The sequence below is a fragment of the Eleginops maclovinus genome, chromosome 20 (genome assembly GCF_036324505.1).
Source record: "Eleginops maclovinus isolate JMC-PN-2008 ecotype Puerto Natales chromosome 20, JC_Emac_rtc_rv5, whole genome shotgun sequence".
In the NCBI taxonomy this organism is placed as follows: domain Eukaryota; kingdom Metazoa; phylum Chordata; class Actinopteri; order Perciformes; family Eleginopidae; genus Eleginops; species Eleginops maclovinus.
This window is the reverse complement of record NC_086368.1, coordinates 3558957-3581109: the sequence shown is the minus strand read 5'-3', so window position 1 is coordinate 3581109 and position 22153 is coordinate 3558957. Positions and strand designations below refer to the sequence as shown.

General features: G+C 44.1%; 1 protein-coding gene across 2 annotated transcripts in view; it reads right to left on the bottom strand.

The window, feature by feature from the left end:
- Positions 1-3473: 3473 nt before the first annotated feature.
- Positions 3474-22153, bottom strand: part of mtmr14 (myotubularin related protein 14) — a 39926-nt gene continuing 21246 nt past the window's right edge. The window contains exons 14-19 of one of the 2 annotated variants that reach the window (XM_063910390.1): positions 21339-21409; positions 21085-21143; positions 13210-13342; positions 12588-12764; positions 10908-11114; positions 3474-6954 (exon numbers count right to left, since the gene is read on the bottom strand). In XM_063910390.1, the coding sequence (XP_063766460.1) occupies positions 6774-6954; positions 10908-11114; positions 12588-12764; positions 13210-13342; positions 21085-21143; positions 21339-21409 (828 nt within the window). In that variant the 3' untranslated portion in view covers positions 3474-6773. The remainder of the gene's footprint in view (positions 6955-10907; positions 11115-12587; positions 12765-13209; positions 13343-21084; positions 21144-21338; positions 21410-22153) is intronic. The other variant, XM_063910391.1, reaches the window with a different exon arrangement.

Genomic DNA, 22153 nt, shown 5'->3' with positions numbered 1-22153 from the left:
CTAACTTGTGACTTGCGAAACAATGACTTGATCCCACCTCTGTTAAAAAGTTATGTCTATTCCTTTTCCATCATCACTAAGTGCAGAAAACATTCATTTCACCCCAAATTAATCCCATTTTTCAAACGTGCTTCAGACAGCGTTTATCTTTTCAAACCTGTTCAAATGTGATATTGCTAACACATAGCTAACTGTGTTAGTATGTGTGTTTGAAGTGAACATAAACAAAAATCCTCACATTCCACTCGAGAATCTGCTCTCTCAGGTTACATAAACTTATTTTAAATACATTTTTATGGTTGGATAATTCACATTACAGTCGTAGCATAAACCGTGTGCAGTGCTCTGCTGTATGTGTTAGCGAGGTTGTTGCTCAACTTGTTCATAGTGTTTCCTGGCTCTGTGCCCACTCCTGCTTTAAAAAAAGATTTCTATGAAATCAAAGCTGTATACACAATTCTCCACATGTGTTGTAGCCACATTTGTTTGTTTGTGAGAACAACACCATCCTCCCTTCGTCCAACATCAATAGAAACAGTGAAGACACAGGTGCGTTAAATTAAGGCGCCAAAAAAATAAATAATTAAATAACCAAATCAAGCTATGTGCTAGGAAAGCATAGTTAATATCTTCAACTTTTATGCAGAATGAAGGCCAACATTGTTCTTTAAATACAATAAGGAAAGGAACAAAACACTCATTCAGCCAATCATTCACTCTTTCACAAGTCAAACCTGACCTTCAAACGACCCTCTCAGCGAGTAAGCGATGCATACATTGTGTATTATGGAAGCGTGCTGAAAGCAAGTGTGTCCCTATAGGTGTCCACCAGGCCGAACTAAATGATTTAAAGCCATGACAATCTTTCTTCAGCTTCACGTTTACACACATATGAGATGTGCGATAAAGCCTACAAACCCTAACGTGTCCGTTATGGTTTCTTTTTGTGTTGCTTCCGCTTGGTGCTGATTTGCTGAGGTCTGTTTTACACTGCTGCAGAACACTGACCAGTATATTAGATTTGTACTCTGGTATTTCATTATTATCATTATTTCATTGTTGGCGGCAGCGGTGTTGCTTCCTGTTGTAGTTGTGTTTCTATATTCTTCATAGCTCTTCATGATAATCACCTGTTCCTCCTGACTGAAGACAATCCATCCATTCAGTGCAGAAGAAGAGGCAACGATTCAAACCTGCTCTTCTATGGGGACGTACCTGTAGTCTGGAGAAGAGAACCTTGTTCACAAATACAGATTGTCCATTGTGGATCAGTTATTTCTGACAAAATGTTGTATCCCATCTAACAGATTCATGATTTCTACTTCAGTCGGCACAAGGGGGCCATCAACATTCTTTTGCTTCACCTTTGGGAGATGCGTGTGTCATCCATCTTTATGTGCAAACCAACGCATGCTGGAGCCTTTGTTACCAATACTGTTGTTTGCAAATAGCACAGCACATAAAAATCAGTTTCAATTAATGTCAATGAATCTCTAATCACATGATCAGCTCTCAGTCAATCATATTAATGCCGATCATCGTTTCAATGTGCCTTTAAAGTTCACTGCTATTTAAGAGAACTCCATTGAGTTTGAAAAACAATCATCAAAATGCTTCCAGAAATCCAAATGACCTGGACGGAAATAACCAGGATTGTTCTGACCTCACCGTAGCATGTTAGCCTGAACTAAAGCTACATTTGAAAACAGAACGCCTACAGGCTGACCTTTGCTTTCCAACCACGCTCTCTGACAGCTCTACAAGCTTTAACTCTCAATGGGCATTTCCATCGCATCGTACGGTCAGCTCCACAAACACACAAAGGTGGACGAAGTACTAATACCACAATGTAGCAATACTAAGCAATCTAAGTCCTGCATAATAAGAAATAGTAAAGAATAAGCATCAGAATATACTTACCAAAAGTAAAACTACAGCTCATGCAAAATAGACAGTTCCAGAATAATACATGTATAATATTACTGGATTATATTTAGTAATGCATTATTGTTCATCATTTCAATGTTTCAGCTGGTAAAAGTGGAGCAGACTTTAATAACCCTTAATACTGCCAGGTATTACTCCCTAAGTGTATAAAGCATTAGCTGATTTATCATTTGTACTGTATTAATAATATGAAACTGCAAGGTTACTTGTAACTGAAGCTGTCAAAAAATGCAAAATATTTGTTACAGTAATAAAGTCTAGTAAAAGTATAAAATATTATAAAACAGACATATTCAAATGAAGTTCAAGCACTTCAAAATTGTACTTCAGTACAGTATTGCAGTACATATACTTGCTTACTTTCCATCACTGGGTATTTGTATATGAATTAGTCATGCACATCACAATTTTGACCATTTAAGTAATATGAAGATGCAGAAAAGTAGAAACTGAGCAAAGAAAAGAGGATGAAGTGGAGAGGGAAAAGAGAGTGAGGAGAATCAGGAGGAGACGGAGGAGGAGAAAGCGTTGACGCCTCCCTTCACACTCATCAGCTCTGGTACATCTTGGCCGTTAAATCCAACAGTGTTTGCACATCTGAAATCGGCAAGAATAATTTAGGGCTATCCACAGGATACATCATTTATAAATAATGAATTAAACACTCAAGTTTTTACACCTCTGAGGGAGCGGGACAAGCTGACAGCTTCAGTGTCTGTGTGGGCTGAACTCTGACCTCAGAACCTTCTTTCTCCAATTAGCATTTCTTGCTTAAAATGGTTATATTTGCTTTGAATTTCACCAGAACAACGAAGAGGGAATTTGACACATCGGGTTATATAACTGCTTCTCATTTGACATGTAATTGTCCTTTGCCAAACTGCACTCAAACAGCACTTGGCGTCAGCTCGGCCACTAAGGGACGTACATTACACGCTGTAAATAGTTAATGTCACACAAACCATGCATGAAGCTGAATATATTGGGAGCTACTGAGATTATCTGATCAAACAAATCCATTTGAACAAGAAAGAAATAAGCAAGCCACAAAAAAAATACTTACTGTGTGTAAACTCAGTCATGGAGTGATTTGAAATTCTGTTGGAAAGAAGTGTTGGCCCAAAAAACCTAAAAGTAGCAAAACACAATATGGAATGGAAAACACTCAGCTCTAACGAAGGGTGGGACAATATGGAATATTAAATATGCTCTGTATGTTATGAGTGTGTTTTGGTTGTTGGATATACTGAGCTGTCAAACTAGTTCTGAAGTGTTGTAGCGATCCTATTGACTTAATAGTTTGTCTTATTTTCTTTGTTTGTAGTTTTTGTTTTGTTCCTTTTGTTTTTGTTGAATGGGAGTTATTACTGTTATTTTATTATTGTTTTTAACTTTTTGTGAGATGGGAATGTCATCTCCCCTACATGTTGTGTTCTTGTTTGTGTCTCCGGCCTGTACTAAATTAATCAATCAATCAATAAAACCCCAATGAGCTTCAGCTAATGACACACACAAAAAAAAGTTACTAAGATATACATTTTTTTTGTTTATTCACAATTGCCACCTGCTGCTCAGATCCCCTTTCATTGTAGCCTGTCGCCGGCTGACAGTTAAGAGAGATTTATAACAAAAAAAACAAAAAGGAAGAATTAATTAAAAATGCATCAACTGTACAGAGATCACTCTTTACACAGAGAACATCAGGACACGTGCAATGCAACGTTTAAAGAGATTCTGAAATCAAAGTCATTTGTAAAACAAATAAAAAACATTATATTCCGCAGTTGAGATGCACTCGGAGGATGTCATGCAAAACCAGAGAGTGAAAAAAGGATCTGAAGTAACAAAGTATAAGACCTGTTTTCAGTAAAGGACTTCAGTGTTCTGTGATGCAGACAGACTGTAGAAATGATGGCAGAATAAAAACAACCAATATGAAACCTCAACTGAATTAAAACTCATTATCAGGAAGGATATCTTTAAAAGAAAGCTTAAAACCAGACCGGGGAGAGGAGACCTGAAAGTCTCAAGTAAAGCTGTACAGGTTCTTCTATTGTACAAAATAAACACTTAGACAGCCCATGCAGAAACTCATAAATGTGGCCATACAAATCAAAATGCTCTCAAATCACTTAATGCCAAGAATAAAGAGATACAAATGTCTGGCTTCAAATCAGCTCAGCAGAATGTAGTCAAGAATCAGAACATTTGAAATTTCGGAGTGAGATGTGAAAATCAGGAAGTGATTAGCCTAGCTTAGCATAAGACTAGAAACAGAATGAACACTCTGCCAGGCCTTCAGCATAAACTGAAGGCTTTGGTATGGATGGATGGTTTTTCTTTGGTTCAGGCTACACTCCGCACCAAGTTTTTTAAGTAGTAGTTGTGTATCCCTATCACAAACAGACTGACCAAACTGAAAACATCACCTTGGCGTAGTTTCTCCAATCTGAGAAATATTCCAAACACAAGCGGTAGATGGTAATCCAGCGTTATAAGTGTTATCACTGTTTTACTTTAAACGGACCTAAGCTAATCATTATGCTAATATAGGCCATCCCTTTTCTAGCTCTGTATTGAAAAACACAGACATTTGTGTCAATCATTTCACACCCCCGATAAAATAAAGTGAATAAATGAATTTCCCATAATTATTCCTAAAATCAATAAAATCCTCTTCCCTTACGTTTGTTTTCAAAAGGCAGAGGTGAACATCTCACTATTCCTGGGCTGACTGACCGAAATCCCATCCCAACCTCCTCGGGGGGTGTCAATACGACTCAACAGATTTTTTTTACTTTACAACAAAACAACAGAAAGAGCAATCAACGGGACACCCCAGAAGCTCTATGCAAAGCTAACGCTGCTAATGCAGTCAGTTCCCCGAGCTCTTAAAGACATTTAGAAAGAGAAAAAGGACCTGAAGCTGGAGCAGCAGTGGAGGTGTGATCCAGTGTTACTGAAGATAAAAAAGGCACAACAAAAGGTCCTGAGGTACAGCAGCGGCACAACCGTTTGGCAACACCAACAAGCTAGTCTCAAATAAAAACTCAACAGAATTCTCTCGAGAAAAATGACTGAAAAGTGTAAATCTAACCAAAAGGTAGAAATGTCCCTCCCCAGTGCGAGTCAGAGAGGATGCACACGTTGTGGTACAACCTTAGTGATATGTCAGCTGGGCAGGGATCTGCGCTTTACTGGAGTCTGTCGAGAGAGCTCTGAAAGGTTCACAGATCTGCTACCACGATGCTCAGTGCCTCTTGTGCTACCGTGTCAGTGCTACTGAAGAAGAAGAGGTGATGAATATGGACACAACGAGGACATGGAGACCTTAGAGTGGCGAGGTGAAACAGTAGCTTGGATAAACTTCATTTGTTGGACTACGATCTACAAAAACTGTGCCATGCAGGAACAGCTGATGTTGATAGTCTAGTTGCCAGCCATGTGAACCCAGAGTACCCCAAAGCTTTATGATAGACAGGTATAGCATGGGTCCCCAGCACATAGAAACTGCCGGGTGCTGAGTGGCATATGTTTTAGCCAGAAAGTGTCCATATTTGTACTCCCAGTGGGCTGATTTTTTTTGTGTTGCGACCATTGATAAAGAGAGCACGTGATTACAATAATTATCTCTAATGTGGACAATGTCGTCTCAAATAGATCAGCAAACTGCCCAATCAAAATGATCCAGAGTCCACTAAAACGTCAAAATCAACCACAAAATGCATCAGAATCCGCCCACAGAGTACACATAGGGCCACTGTCTGGTTAAAACTGCCATTTTTGATCCTGAAAATGTCAGAAATGCAGTTAGCATCCAGCAACTTCTATGTGCTGGGGACCAGTTCTATACATATATAACACAACACTTTAGTGTACTTACAATTTCACAGTAGGACTCAAGCTGGCAAACAGACAAAAATTCAAAATGTATTTCATTTTACCTAATCTACTTAAAATGATCGGAGCCTATTTTACTAAGACTTTCTTCCTCACATGCAGAATGCACGCTGAAGAGTCGCTGAAATCCTCCCGTCAGGTCAGACCACTGAACAGATAGAAACACTTTTGTCTTTAGACGTGATTCAAACTGCTTCAGTCGAAGCACACTGAGGCTCTAGACCAGTGCTTGTGGGTTCACCGAATAGCATAGGGAGATTTGGTTCCCTAACTCGCACCGACCCTTCGCTCCCAGAAAGAACAGAAGGAATTATTCCTGTAGCTCTTTCATATGGCATGTGAGTATTGGATTAAAACAGACTGTGATATTTACCTTTAGATCTAGAGCCCAGGCTGTAAACAGATTATACAGATCATCACCTGGGCCAAATAAGAAACCTTCCTGTGAGAACTTTAAGTGCTGTATTTATCTTTTCTTTAAAAACGCACCTGGACAAAACAACATTCTCTGCTTGGATCACAAATGAATAGCAGCACGAAACAAGAGAACACATATCGCTGCCTGTACACAGAAGGGTCACTGTAGGGACCCTAGAGGATTACAAAACAATTAATGAATGGGAACAGAGGAAGACATGTGTGTGACCTGCCTGTCACAGACACACACCCCCTGTTCTCACACATTCACATTTCAACAGCTACAGCCTTCCTAATATCCCTTTTTGATACTGTGGCTGACACATTTCCCTCCCTAAAAGTAGCTGAACACGGAAGATTCAAAGTCCAGAGAAGAGTTGGAAATCAGAGGAGCAGGAAGGTGAGTGCTTCCCCTGAATGAGCAGAGATGTTTGGCACTTTGTTGTCCGGAGCCCAGGTGTGTTGCTGGCTGGGTGGATGGAAGCTGGGGGGGTCACATTGAGAGGGGTTCAGACGATGGCGTTGGTTCCCCGGAGGCCCACCCCCCGGGCAAACTGCTCTAGCAGGCCAGTGATGGCCGTGGAGGGGCTAGGAGCCGAGGACTTGAGGCCCACGGTGGAGCTGTAGGCTGCCAGGAAGACTTCCCGCACCGCCTCCAGACGGGCCTGACGCTCCGAGGGGAAGGGACACCTTGGGGAGGCAAGAGGGAGAGAGGTGAGACAGGGAGGAAGGGTTTAGGAGGAGAAACGGTTGACAGCAGCAGCTTAGGCTGTAGTTACTCGGATTGGGAAACACTGCTCCCAGGATATATTTTACTTTTAATTTGAAGCTGTAAACTATTTTCTTATGTATATAGTACACCGAGAACCAGCACCTTATCGTGGTGGAGAGGTTTGTGTGCCCCGATGAACCTGGGGGCTGTGTTGTCTGGAACCTTGTGTTCCTGGTAGGGTCTCCCATGGCAAATTGGTCTCAGGTAAGGGGCCAGACTAAGATTGGTTCAAAAGACCTCATGACAAACAAACTTGAAAGCGTGGATACCCGGCCCGGAGGAAGCGCGGGTTCCCCTTCTGGAGCCAGGCCCAGAAGGCGGACTCGTCAGCAAGTGTCTGGTGGCCGGGCTTGCCACGGAGCCCGGCCGGGCACAGCCCGAAAAAGCAACGTGGGCAACACCTCCACTTCTCCGTCCCGCGGGCCCACCACCTACGGGAAACAACGATGGGGTCGGGTGCGCTGCCAGAAGGGTGGCAGTGAAAGCAGAGGGTCTCGACGGACCAGACTCAGGCGACAGAAGCTGGCTTTGGGGACGTGGAATGTCACCTCTCTGGGGGGGAACGAGCCAGAGCTTGTGTGGGAGGTGGAGCGTTACCAGTTGGATCTGGTGGGGCTCACCTCTACGCACAGCGTCGGCTCTGGAACCTTACTTCTTGATAGGGGTTGGACTCTATTCTTCTCCGGAGTTGCCCAAGGTGTGAGGCACCGAGCGGGTGTGGGGATACTCACAAGCCCCCGGTTGAGTGCCGCTTTGTTGGAGTTTACCCCAGTGGACGAGAGGGTCGCCTCCCTACGCCTGCGGGTTATGGGGGGGAAAACTCTGACTGTTGTGTGTGCTTATGCACCAAACAGCAGTTCAGAGTATTCGGCCTTCTTGGAGACCCTGAAAAGAGTCCGGTATGAGGCTCCCGAAGGGGACTCCTTAGTCTTGCTGGGAGACTTCAACGCACACGTGGGCAATGATGGAGACACTTGGAGGGGCATGAATGGGAGGAACGGCCCCCCTGATCTGAACCGGAGTGGTGGTTTGTTACTGGACTTCTGTGCTAGTCATGGATTGGCCATAACAAACACCATGTTCGAACATAAGGATGCTCATAAGTGTACGTGGTACCAGAGCACCCTAGGCAGAAGGTCCATGATCGATTTTGTTATCGTATCATCGGATCTGAGGCCGCATGTTTTGGACACTCGGGTGAAGAGAGGAGCAGAGTTGTCAACTGATCACCATCTGGTGGTGAGTTGGGTCGAGTGGCGGGGGAAGCCTCTGGACAGACCTGGTAAGCCCAAACGTGTAGTGCGGGTGAACTGGGAGCGTCTGGAGGAGTCCCAAGTCCAGGAGGCCTTCAACTCACACAGGGGGAAGCAGGGAACCATCCAAGCTGTGTACAGTAAGGATGGGCGCTGTTGACCTCAACTGATAGTGTGTTAGGGCGGTGGAAGGAACACTTTGAGGAACTCCTGAATCCGACAACTCCGCCCTCTATGTTAGAGGCGGAGCTGGAGTATGAAGGGGGATCAATTCCAATCTCACGGGGGGAAGTCACTGAGGTAGTTAAACAGCTCCACAGTGGCAAAGCCCCGGGGGTGGATGAGATCCGCCCAGAAATGCTGAAGGCTCTGGGTGTTGAGGGACTGTCATGGTTGACACGTCTCATCAACATTGCGTGGAAGTCGGAAACAGTACCGAAGGAGTGGCAGACCGGGGTGGTGGTTCCTCTCTTTAAAAAGGGGAATCAGAGGGTGTGTGCCAATTACAGAGGCATCACATTACTCAGCCTCCCCGGGAAAGTTTACTCTAAGGTGCTGGAAAGGAGGGTCCGGCCGATTGTCGAACCTCAGATTGAGGAGGAACAATGCGGTTTTCGTCCTGGTCGTGGAACGACGGACCAGCTTTTCACTCTCGCAAGGATCCTGGAGGGGGCCTGGGAGTACGCTCATCTGGTCTACATGTGCTTTGTGGATTTGGAGAAGGCGTATGACCGGGTTCCCAGGGAGATACTGTGGGAGGTGCTGCGGGAGTATGGGGTGAGGGGGTCTCTACTCAGGGCCATCCAATCTCTGTACTCTCAAAGCAAGGGCTGTGTCCAGGTCCTCGGTAGCACGTCGGACCGATTTCCGGTGAGGGTTGGCCTCCGCCAGGGCTGCGCTTTGTCACCAATCCTGTTTGTGATATTCATGGACAGGATTTTGAGGCGTTGTCGTGGGGGAGGGGGTCTGCAGTTCGGTGGGCTAAGGATCTCACCGCTGCTTTTTGCAGATGATGTGGTCCTAATGGCTTCATCGGTCTGTGACCTTCAGCACTCACTGGATCGGTTCGCGGCCGAGTGTGAAGCGGCTGGGATGAGGATCAGCACCTCCAAATCTGAGCCATGGTTCTCAGCAGGAAACCGATGGACTGTCCACTCCAGGTAGGGAATGAGGCCTTACCCCAAGTGAAGGAGTTCAAGTATCAGACACATGTGTCATTTGTAATATTTGGCTATATGAATATTGATTGACAGAATGATGCAGGCGGAAGCAGGATGGATTCACCCCATCATTTACTTATCACTAATCATCACAGAGCTCACTTTTCATCATCATCATCATCATTATGATCATCATCATCGTCATCATATCATCATCATCATCATCATCATCATCATCAGGCCTGCAGAATTTAGAAAAATGCATTATTTTGACTGATTTTGTAATTGCAACATGATTCACAAAGTTGGAGGGATTGATCATTTAAAAAAATACTAGGTGGCTTTGACCACATAAAGACATTTCATAAAGTCTGTAGAATAGGATGTGTAGGGCAGGATGTCCAACAAACACTGTTTATCAGTATGTGTGCACTCCACTTGTTATCATTTATAATTTATAATAGCTGCTGCTCTGCTGGTTAAATCCTCATCTTGACATTGTGCCTTGTGGTTGGCTATAACGCTGTTTAGAGTGAATATCACGGACAATTAGGATGCCATACATCTTCTTACTTCACAGCCTCTGCCTCTATGGCTGTACACTGTATAATTGGTCCAAAGATCTGTTTTGTGGCAGCAAATCTCAGTCTGTACAGAGAGCCGGACTGAGGAGAAAACCAGTGTGCTACATTTAACCTGACGGCTTAATAGTAATACAAATAAAAATAAAGTAATAAAATGCAGCATGTAGTTTTGTATGGAACTGTGCTGAACACTTGGATTTCAATGTTTGTAAAAAATGACAAATGTGAAAAAGCTATATTAGATATGCAGCTGCTCCAGTAAGGAAGCGCTTTCAGAGGACATCAAGGTGTAAGTTCTAAAGCTACACAAGTCAGTGATGCTAAGGTTAGCATGCTAACATGGTTACAAAGACCAGCATCTTAGAGTCCCTGTTTTTAATTAGCTTTGTCTAATACCTGCAAGTATTGAAAAAACAAATACATAAATAAATGTATCTGCTTGTGAGGACAAAAGTCATGAGACAACAGAGGTCATGAAGATTCATCCCCATGGGAACATGAATGTCTGTTCCATAAGTCCTGGCAATTTATCCAGTAATTACCCAGTGACTGACATCTTATATTGGACACTATATCCAGTTATCTAAACAAAAAAAACATCACAGCTTAAAAATTACAAGTGTGAATTTAAATGTATGGCTTGACTTCTCGTCTGTAGTGTAAAGTAGTTCTAGTACGTACAGATGATTTACGGTGACAGAAGCTGCTAATTTGATCCAAACATTGACCATGCACTAATCAGGGAGAGCACATTTTTCTTATTACAAACAAAAAAAGACAGTTGGTGGCAAATTATTGACAAACCCACACCTTAAACTGAGCTACCTTTTTCTAACAGTGGTATAAAAGAAAGCTTATTGTGTGTGTTACTTACATTCGTCCGCTGGGTCCTTCATCCTGAAAACTGAAGGGCAGGGGGGAGTCGTAGGCAGTAGCCACAGCAGACAAGGTGGAGGAGGCTGAGGTTAGAGGTGGGGGAAAGTGAGCGTGGTCATGGATGCTGCCACAACCCGAAACGATCTGCCAACTGCCGTACTCCGTAGAGAGGGAGGAGCCGGACCGAGGGTAGTCTGCGGCTGACCTGAGAGACAGGGAGGACAAAGAATTAAAGACAGAACGACAGACTTTTATTGTGAAGGCAGCTTCAGGCACAGCCAGGTTTGATATTTATGGAGACAGGTGGAGGACTGGTTGTGCACCAGGAAGGCGGATGTTTTTAATTCCAGGGAAAGAGAGGAGGTAAGAGTCAGGTGTCATTTTGCATAAACAATATTCTTGCCTGGTCATTGGATTTAATCCCTGCCTATGATTTGCTACTGGCTGAGTTGTTTTTTGGCTCTGTTTTTTTTAAGTTAGGGGACAAAGCTTTGTGATCTTGATAAAAACACACACTTTGTTTGAGCACACAGGTTTTGGCTGGAGCACTTAACTCTGCAAAAAAACTACACAAACTGGTCACACCCAAACTTATACAGTGAAGGAAATAAGTATTTGATCCCCTGCCGATTTTGTAAGTTTACCCACTTACAAAGAAATGTAAAGTCTATACTTTTGATGGTAGGTCTATTTTAACAGTGAGATACAGAATATCAAAAAGGAAATCCAGAAATGTACTTTAAAAAAAGATATACATTGAGTTGCTTTTAATTGTGGGAAATAAGAATTTGATCCCCTTGCAACCAATAAGGATTCTGGCTCCCACGGAGCGGTTAAATAAGTCCTCTTGCTTTAAGAAAGTACTCCTGATGTAAACTCTTTACCTGGATAAAAGACACCTGTCCACAGTCAATACATCAGATTACTACAGATTGCTGAGGGCACAGGGCAATTCACCGCATCGAAGGGATGATGGGGGGGGACTATGTACCGTAAAATATTGGCTGATAACCTCCTTCCCTCAGCCAGGACACTGAAAATGTGACATGGATAGATCTTCCAGCATGACTATGACCCAAAACATACGGCCAAGCAACTGAGGAGTGGCTAAAGAAGAAGCCCATTAAGGTGATGGAGGGGCCTAGCCAGTCTCCGGACCTCCATCCCAAAGAAAATCTGTGGAGGGAGCTGAAGCTTCCAGCTGCCAGGCATCAGCCTCCAAACCTTAAGGATTTGGAGAGAATCTGCAGAGAGGAGAGGACCAAAATCCCTCCTGAGATGTGAGCAAACCTGGTGACAACTACAAGAAGCATCTGACCTCTGTGCTGTCCAACAAGGCTTTCTCCACCAAGAACTGAGGCATGTTCTGCAAGGGGATCAAACACTTATTTCCCACCATTAAATGCAGATTCATTTCTGGATTTCCTTTTTGATATGCTGTCTCTCACTATGAAAATAAACCTACCATTAACAGCGGAGACTTATCATTTCTTTGTAAGTGGGCAAACTAACAAAATTGGCAGGGGATCAAATACTTATTTCCTCCAGTGTATCTCTGGTCAGGCTACAGCCCGCCTTCACCTGTGTGTGAACGCTTGCTGAACTGCAGCACTGCGCCAGCACTGGCCTCTGGTGATCACCCAAAGTTTAAACCACCAACTGTTATGGACTCACTGACCTTCTTCCAGGGACAGCCAATGGGCTGCTGCCAGTGCGTGTGACGGCGTGTTCTGATTGGTTGGAGGAGGAGGAGCTCGAAGACCTGGCCTCGCTGAGAGGATGGGAGAGATGCTCGTCAGGAGGGGTGGGTTTATTCCAAACAACCATCTGAGGGGAGGAGGTGGGGCCTTTTCTCCTGGGGAGGGAAACAATACATTAGCGGCAAAGAGGAGCAGCTAGTGATGCCATTTCACTCAAATGAGGAAATCTTAAAAATTGCTTTGCTTTGATACTGATTGTATTTCATGGCCTCACTGGCACCTGAAGTAACCACATAGCTGTTTTCAGCCTCAACACCGGTTTACATTTAAGAGCCGGCTGAAGACCTTCCTCTCAGATAAAGCTTAGTTAGGGCTGGCTCAGGCTTGCCTTGGACCCGGCCCTGGTAATGCTGCTGAGGACTATAACTTCTCTTCTCCTACTTCCCTCTTTATCTGAGTGCACTCATGTCCCATTAATGCATCTTACTAACTCAGCATCTGGACCATCGTTATGTCTCTTATTTGGCAGCACTTTTGATATCCTCCTGGATCCCACGAAACAAAAAATATAAGACATACGTTTGGTGAGCCTTTACTGACCAGCTGGAGGCCTGGGGCTGGCTGGAGAAAAGGTCCACGTTGTCGGGGTTGAGGCTGGAGGCTCCACCCCCCTCCTCAGTGATGAGGGAGAAGTCACTGCTCAGACTGGTCACACTGCCGCGATCCCTGGACTCTGAAGTAAACACACAGCAGGGCAGTCAGCAACACATACATATTTTAACCATACAGGAAATAAAGTCAAAGCAGGCTCTGACGTAACAAGCCCTCATTTACAATCCAAAACACTTTTTTAACTATAGTAATAAATTCAGTCTTAGAGCAGAGACAGCTTCATATCTGATACGCATGTCTTTCAGTTAAATCATTATTATTATTTATTGTATTCTATAAACTACTGACAACATTTCTCTGTGTTGGAATTCAACAGACAATGGAATGGCTGCCATACATGTAGAGATAAAGATTTAAGAAAAATGTGGAGTGGTCCCTTCATTTTATCCGGGGCTGTATTTCTGCTTTTATCAGCCTTTAACCTAACCCCGTTTCTTTCAGGTAAATGGCTTGACAGGAGGAACTCGGGAAATCAGATTTCAATTAAAAAAGACTTAGGAGAGAGAGTTGGTGAATAATATACTATATCTAGAAAATAAACACAAACACTACCCATGATGCAGCACTTCTAGATATTTCATAGGGTTTATAGTTTCTTCTGTGCATACTAATCAATGCTTGCTTAACAGGAACTAGTGGAGTGGAGTGGATTTGTCTTTAAATAAGGTAAGAAATGCTGAATGAGAGAACGCATTGGGTTACAGAACTGAGAGGAACAGAGGCTAACCCGGACGTGATGTGATGACATCACACAAACACTTACTAATAATGGCTGCATTCTACTGGGGTTATTGTGTGATCTGGAGAAGCTTACTGGTAAACTGAGCCATTCTTATTAATTGCATTTCTGCTTTACCTGTTGTGACAAAATGGCAAACAAGGTAAGGTACATCTTCTGAACCTTGTAGAGACAGATTCTGAACATTTTGCTCTGCAGCTTTCCCTTCCAGAGGTGGTATACAACAGAAATCTAAAGCCACTTCTTGTTGTGACATAAAGCTGGATACTGATGCAAATGCTCCACTGCAGGTTAAAGTCTTAGGAAATAAAACTTTGTGACGCAAGACATTTTGGAATTAAGCCTGTGATTTTGTAAAGAGACGGCGGCTGTTATCCCCACCGACTCATTGCTTTGTCTCCGGCCGACACACTCTGTGCTTCCAGCCCTCTGTTATACCTCATTGCATCAGACAGGAGGAAGGTGGCAGGAGCTAATGCTGCCTCAAGTTCCTCAACTAAAAATAATGAGAGGGTATAACAAGTTGGAGTGGAGATAATGAGGAATTTAACAATTTGCCTCCAGTTTGTAACTTATAAGGACAAATGTATGGAGCTGGAAAGGAAAGCTCTCTCTTATACTGCTACCTGGCTAACAATGTTTAGATTTCCTCCCAGTGACACTGTTTTGTTACGAGTATGAACATGTCTTAAAAACAGTAACTTTAATGTCATAGAAAAAATAACACATGTTCTTATTTCTTATTAGCATTACAGAAATATAATGTATTCAAGGAATATACCCATCCCTATGTGTTTCTATTTAGGTCGTGTTCACATTAAGATCACATGGTTCTAAATGTCCTATCACATGTCCCGTAGTTCGGAAGTAAACACTCATTCACGTCAAGCGCATTTCAGCGATTAATCAAGTTGTTAAATCCTTTGCATCCAAAATAATCTGTCGACATCTTGTCTCTGGCATAGAATCGTTGGTATGTATACTTCTTTCTTGAGATTGTCTGTAGAGCTTTATCATTATTTTGGATGATAATGTTGGGATTGTAGAGTATGGTCTCAATGTAGTATGGTTTGTGAATGCTACGTCTCGCGTGTGTGCACGACGGTGAAAGACAACCAGAAGAAAAGTATTTTTATGTTAGTTAAAATAAGTACGAACGAAAATGCAACAGTAATAAAGCAAATTAGACTTTATTCATGTGAAGCTAAATAGGCGTGGCGCTAATTTCTCCTTGTTCTTGTTTGTTGCAGTTTCACCTTTTCTCTGTAACGTCAATAAACCTGTGGAAGGAAGAATTAACCCTCAGAGTCTTGGTGTTGGGAAGAACTTTAGCTGGCCGTCAGGATATTACGGTTATTACGGCTATCAAGCAAGCGAGATAAAACAGAATCGTTCGAAGCTAGCCGACATGTCGTCACACGCATCCAGTGGACAAGCAACGGAGCATTCTCTACAGCAGTGGTTCTTAAACTTTTTGTCTGACGACCCCACAAAAAAAACTGGAGAGGTTTGGTGACCCCACTTTCCCAAAAGTGTGTAAGTGTGACGTCACGTTTCCGTAGCAACCGATTTTTTGTTCCAATCCAAACAAATTAACAATGTATGACGATTATTTTATGGAAAAGGAACGATTTTGTGTGAATTAATTTACGAGTTTGCGTCTCCAATGATTTGAGTGATAGTCATACATTTTGAAAGAAACAGCAATGCCATCTGCAGTTTGGTTGTTTGGGGGCGGGCTGTAAATCGCGTTGCCAGGACAACGTTATGCATTGCAAACCCATGGTAACGACTGTCAATCAAGCAAAAACAAATAGGCAATGTGTAAGAAAAGGCCTGGGCGGCAACAATTTATTAACGCAAACAAGAACTGGAACAAACAAAGCAATGAAACAAATGTCCAAATCAAACGGGAGTCAAGAGTCAACAGAGAGTGTGTATGATTGGAACGATCTCACTTCCTCTTATACGGACGCCATGTCAATGAGAAGGATGGGCCTGCTTCCGCGAGCATAGCAGGTCAATTCGGGGATCGATGCTGCTCACAGCAACACGAAGATTCTCCTCCATGCTGTTGAGACGACATCTGTATTTGTTCTTTATGTAGGCCAGGGACGAAAATGTCTTTTCGCACAGATAGGTTGATCCAAACGGCGTGAGGATGTCCATGGCAGCCTTGGACAACCCGGGGTATTCCTGCACAACTGACAGCCAGAATTCATCTAGAGTTTTTGAGGCAAACGACGCCTGCAATGTGCGGTCGCTGGACAGCTCAATCAGCGCATCCTCGAGCTCAGATGGCAGGTTGTTTGAGGAGCAGTTGGTGAATGGTTGTCGTACCCAGTCAAAAGGCTCTACATTCTCCGTGAGGAAATACTTATTGAATTTGTCGAGGAGACTACGAAGATGACAGGTTATTGACTCTTTCAATGAATTGGCATTCATGTCACTCTCCAAAAAGTCGTGCAGCTCCGAGAACATTTCAAAGTCCCCACTCTCTGCACGGGCTGCCCAACGCTGCAATTTTTTTGTGAAAGCATTCACTTTGTCTGAGAGGGTCAGGATGTTTGTGCTGGGGCCTTGTAGTGACAGGTTGAGACTATTTAATTTGTCAAATATGCACGCCAGGTATGCAAGACGTGATAACCATCTCGAGTCAGTGAGATGGTCTGCAAGAGGGGAATGCACGTCTGAGAGGAAGGTGCGCACCTCGCTTCGCAACTCGAACAGGCGTGTAAGAACTTTGCCCCGTGAAAGCCACCTTACCTCTGAATGAAAAAGAAGGGATTCATGTGCAGACCCCATTTCCTGGCAGAGAAGGGCGAAGAGTCGTGAATTTAAAGGGCGCGATTTGATCGAATTCACTATTTGGATTGCTGTTTGAAGAACATTGTTAAGCTCGGGTTCAAGTGTCTTGGATGCCAGGGCCTCCCTATGGATAATGCAGTGTGTGAACTTGACATGTGGTGCAACGCTAAGGACCTTGGCTTTCAGCCCTTTGTGTTTTCCCATCATAGCCCCGGCACCGTCAGTGCATATGCTTATGCATTTATCCCAATCCAGGCCTGTCTCCTCCATCCAACCATTAAGACAGTTAAAAATGTCTCCACCAGTACATCTTCCTTCCATCGGAGAGCAGCACAGCATGTCCTCATGCAGTTTCCCGTCATGACTGTAGCGAATGAAAACCATTAAATGGGCTACATTAGTCAAGTCAGTAGACTCGTCTAACTGCAAAGAAAACCGGCTGTTTTTCACTCTCTCGATGAGCTGGCATTTCATATCATTAGCGATGTCGTTAATGCGTTTGGACATGGTATCATTGGAGAGGGGAATCTGTTTAAGCACACTTGCGATCTTTTCACCATGCATTGCTGTGGTCATCGCAATTGCTGCAGGAAGGATGAGGCTTTCAGCAATTGTGTGTGGCTTTTGTGCTTTGGCTACAAGGTGGGCCACTTTGTATGACGCTGCCAAGGCTTTGGTGGGCACAGTAGCTTGGCTATGCACAACGGTCTTTTGCCCATGCAGCGCAGCTTCTTTTCGTAAAAAAAATGTCATGGGTTTCTGAGCATCATCTGGATGTCGGCTTTCGAGATGTCGTCTCATTTTTGTGGGCTTTAAACTTTCATGTGCCAGAACATCGCCGCAAATAACACACTGTGGGTGGTCGAGCTCATGTTTTACCTGGCACGTGAATCCATATTTAAGAAATTCTTTCAGGTATCGGCGACGCCTCGTTGGTGGGTCTTTTTTATTCTCACCACCGGCCAAACTTGTCCCATCTGAGGATCGCGGAGGAGTAGGTGCACAACTGGAGGTAGATGGCACTTCTGAGCTCAAATCATTGTTTTTTAGCAGCCACCTGTCCATTTTTGATGAAAGTTATAACTAGGCTAGTGGCTAAAAAAGTGGCTAGTATCACAAACGTGGCTAGTAACGTGGCGAGTTAACTATGACGTATTGTAAAAAAACCGGGAAGAAATTGAGTTTGAACAGTGGGCGCAGATTGTTACATTGTTTCTATCATAGGACCAATAAACGATTCGAAACGCCATTTAAAGCTGGGCAACTTTTTTTTTTCTCTCTCTCTCTCCCTCTTAACAGCGTGTAGGAATGAGAAAAAGGCAGATTTTCATTGTATTGACATTTTATTTTTCGTTGTTTCACCAGGTGTTATAACAGCTAATTTCCGACTGAAGTAACAAATAATTTTGCGACCCCACGGAAGTTTTTGCCGACCCCGTTTGGGGTCGCGACCCCTAGTTTAAGAATCACTGCTCTACAGTCACGTGCTGCTGGATCAGCGCATGCCAGGGAGCTACAGGCTACAGAGGAGAACCCACACAGCGCATCGTTAAGGACACGTTCGCAAGTTTGGTGTTCAATGAGATCCAGTTCGTCATCAGCGGGGTCGGCAGCAGTCAGAGCAAGAGCAAGAGCAGAAGCAGCAAAGGCACGCCTATGCTATGCTGAGGAGGAAGCTAATCTGAGGCTACAACAAGCTAAATTGGGAGTGTCTATTGAAATGCTTAAACATAAAAGAGAGGCTGCAGCAGCCATTACTGAAGCAGAGGTACTTGAAGCTGCTGCTGATGTAAGGAGTGAGAGACATACTTGTGACCTGAACATAAGACTCTGTTCCTTTAGAAGCTTCACAACTCACAAAGCAGTATGTGCATGATCAACTTAAAGAAAGGGATTCAGAATTCCAGGCATGTGATAACTGTGACACACAAGAAAAGACAGCGCCGGTCCTTAGTCACAACGTGTCACCTCCACCACTAAAGCCTGAAGCCAGTCCCTACTATCCGCATCAGAACAATACTGCTTCACATCATCTTGGCTCACAACAGCCTTACATCAGCGCACATCCACGAGCCATTCAACGGGTCGCATGAAGACGGTCATCTGCCTCACATCGAGTCCAGCGGTGAGCATGCCACTCCTGTGCCCCATTTCAGACCACATCACAAGACCCTGCCATCTCCTGCACGCCATGCCATACCACCAGACTCCAACAACAGCTACTCACACATAAATGACTTTGTCAGATATCTAGCCCGCCGCGAGCTTGTGGCTACGGGCTTGCTTCAATTCGATGACAAGCCCCAAAACTACAAAGCATGGAAACGTTCCTTTCTGACTGCCATCAGCGGCCTAAACCTGACACAGAGCGAGGACATGGATCTCCTGCTCAAGTGGCTCAGCAAGGAGTCAGCGGAGCACGTTGAGCAGATAAGAGCAATACACATCCACCACCCAACAGCAGGACTGGCCATGGCATGGGAAAGGCTTGACCTAATGTATGGCTCAGCTGAAGTAATAGAAAACGCTCTGTTCAAACGCATTGACAGCTTCCCAGAAATAGTAAACCGAGATGGAGCCAAGCTGACAAAGCTGGGTGACCTACTGATGGAACTGCTGGCTGCTAAAGCCGAAGGAGACCTGCCAGGCCTCGCCTTCCTTGACACAGCGAGAGGCATCAACCAAATCGTACTGAAACTCCCGCCTCGTCTCCAGGACAAGTGGGTGACATCTGGTGCAGCCTACGAGCATCAAAACCAGGTGAACTATCCTCCCTTTGCCTTCTTTGTTGATTTTGTCAGCCAGCAGGCTCGCATTGCGAACGACCCAAGCTTCAGCCTCATCGGTAATACAGACATGGCCCCCAGAACCGAGAGGACCGCGTGTAAGCCGAACAGACCGCGGGAAGTCTCCCTCCACAAAACAGAGGTGTCTCCCAGAACCACATCTAACACGGGTGACCCTCCTACAAAATCAGATGACTGCGATAAACTGTGCCTGCTGTATAAAAAGCCACACCCTCTCCGTAAGTGCCGGGCATTCAGAGAAAAGCCTATCGACGAATGCAAAACACTCAAAGAAAACAATGTGTGCTTTAAATGTCTCTCTTCCTCGTCTCACATAGCAAAGAACTGCAAACTCAGTGTCCAGTCTTTTGAATGCAACAGCGATAGGCACAACACAGCGCTTCACCCTGGACCTGCACGCTGGCAGCAAGAAGCTGGCCCTGCCTCTGAGCACGGCGGGGAGGAGGATGAAGCTTCATCGCAGTCTCATGTCACCAACAAATGCACGAAAGTCTGTGGTGGGGAACTCACAGACCGCTCCTGCTCAAAGATCTGCCTCGTGAAAGCCGTGAAACTGTATGCAATCATGGACGAGCAGAGCAACAGGTCACTGGTTCGCTCACAGTTCTTCGAAGTGTTCAGCGACCAAAGTCCAAGCACTCCTTACACACTGAGAACATGGGCTGGAGTGAAACAATCAGCAGGCAGAATGGCAAGCGGCTATGAAGTGGAGTCTCTGGACGGAACGGTTCGCGTCCCGTTGCCAAGCCTCATTAAACGTAACGACATACAGAACAACAGAGAGGAGATTCCAACCCCTGAAGTAGCTCTTCATCACGTTCATCTAAGGTCCGTGGCACACCTCATCCCAGACATTGACCCACAAACCCCAATTATGCTTCTCTTAGGACGGGACATCATCAGAGTGCATAAAGTCCGCAAACAGGTGAATGGCCCTCACAACCTGCCTTACGCACAGAAGTTAGACCTGGGGTGGGTCATTGTCGGAAATGTGTGCTTAAGTAATGTTCACAGACCACTGACAATTAGCACGTTCCACACAAACACAACAGAGCTGCAACGGCCTTTGAAGCGTGCCCCAACGTGTTCCATGTGAAGGAGAGGTTCAGCGGCACCCAGGCCACCAGTGAGCCCCCAGCGTATCCTGAGGACCAGCCTGTCTGTGAAGCCGACCACCTTGGATGCACAGTGTTCAGGTGGACCAGGGACGACAACCAGGTGTCCCCCTCCATCCAGCATGTCACGTTCATGGAGATAATGGATGAAGGACTACGAAAAGACTCAAACAACAGCTGGGTGGCGCCATTACCGTTCAAGAGTCCACAGCCACGGCTCCCAGACCACAGACACTAATGTGTAGTTGACTGAACAAAGAAAGACACACTACTCCATTTAAACATTAGTATAATAAAATATCCCGTGTTGAATGGAGGAGACACATTGACTTACTTAACTGGCAGAGATCTTCCACAGTGAAATCACTGTCTTTGAAGTGAGAGTTCTTCCTTCTGACAGAAAAGAGGATGAAATAATATTAGAGATCAAAAGTAGAGATATAATAGGTGAGAGTGGAATCAAACAGATGATGTGTGTCTACAGAATATGGATATTCACTGAGTTTTACAACAGATAACCACAGCTTTATCCTTAGAATATTCTCACATAAGAATGAACCTCACAAACATGAAGAGGAATGAACCCACCTCTGTTTCTTAACAGCTGAGAACTTCTCTGAGACAATGTGCTTCAAAAAATTGAAGCAAAAGAAGAAAATCTGAGGGAGAAAAAACATTTTAGAGAAGGGAAATAAAATTGAAAGATATCAGTTCCCAGCATTAGCAAAAGCACCAACTATACCGAAAAGCTGGTACATTTGAGTCTTCTACGGAGATTACTCTTGGTTCAGATGATGACATTTCTTCCACTGATAGATTCCTCCCTCTGTGATTATTGGCTATAGATAAATTGACTATTTTAAAAAGAAGCTCTGTCTTTTCTCTTACAAAGGAAATATAATGCTAATGTTCATTTTGGTTTAATAACCTCTGGTGTTCCTGCACATTTACTCTGACTGATACCAAACTCTTCAGACCAACATTGTGGTTGATAGTGATAGTAATGAAGAATATGAGATAAAGAAACACACCACTATATGGTTGTGTTATGAAACTCCTATATTAGTTTTTGTTTGTTTTTTTAATCGCAAATTGTATAAGCAGGACATCTAGTGTAAAACAAATCAGTTAGTGCTCTGTGGGGAGCGAACCATGGAGGTATCTGAGATTTCTGTAGTGAAATATCTTGCTACTTATAGACTGACATGGAGGCCAGGACATGAGAAAAAGCTAAAGCCAATCATTGGTCTGTCTGGCTCTGCAGAAAACATTGTCTCAATTCTTTGAATGAGAATATATTTATTTAGAACATTTTCAGTATTTTACAAAAAAAATAAAATGCTAATTTCAATCAAACACATAGCTATAAAAAGTAAAACCACAGAAACAATAACCTGACTCGC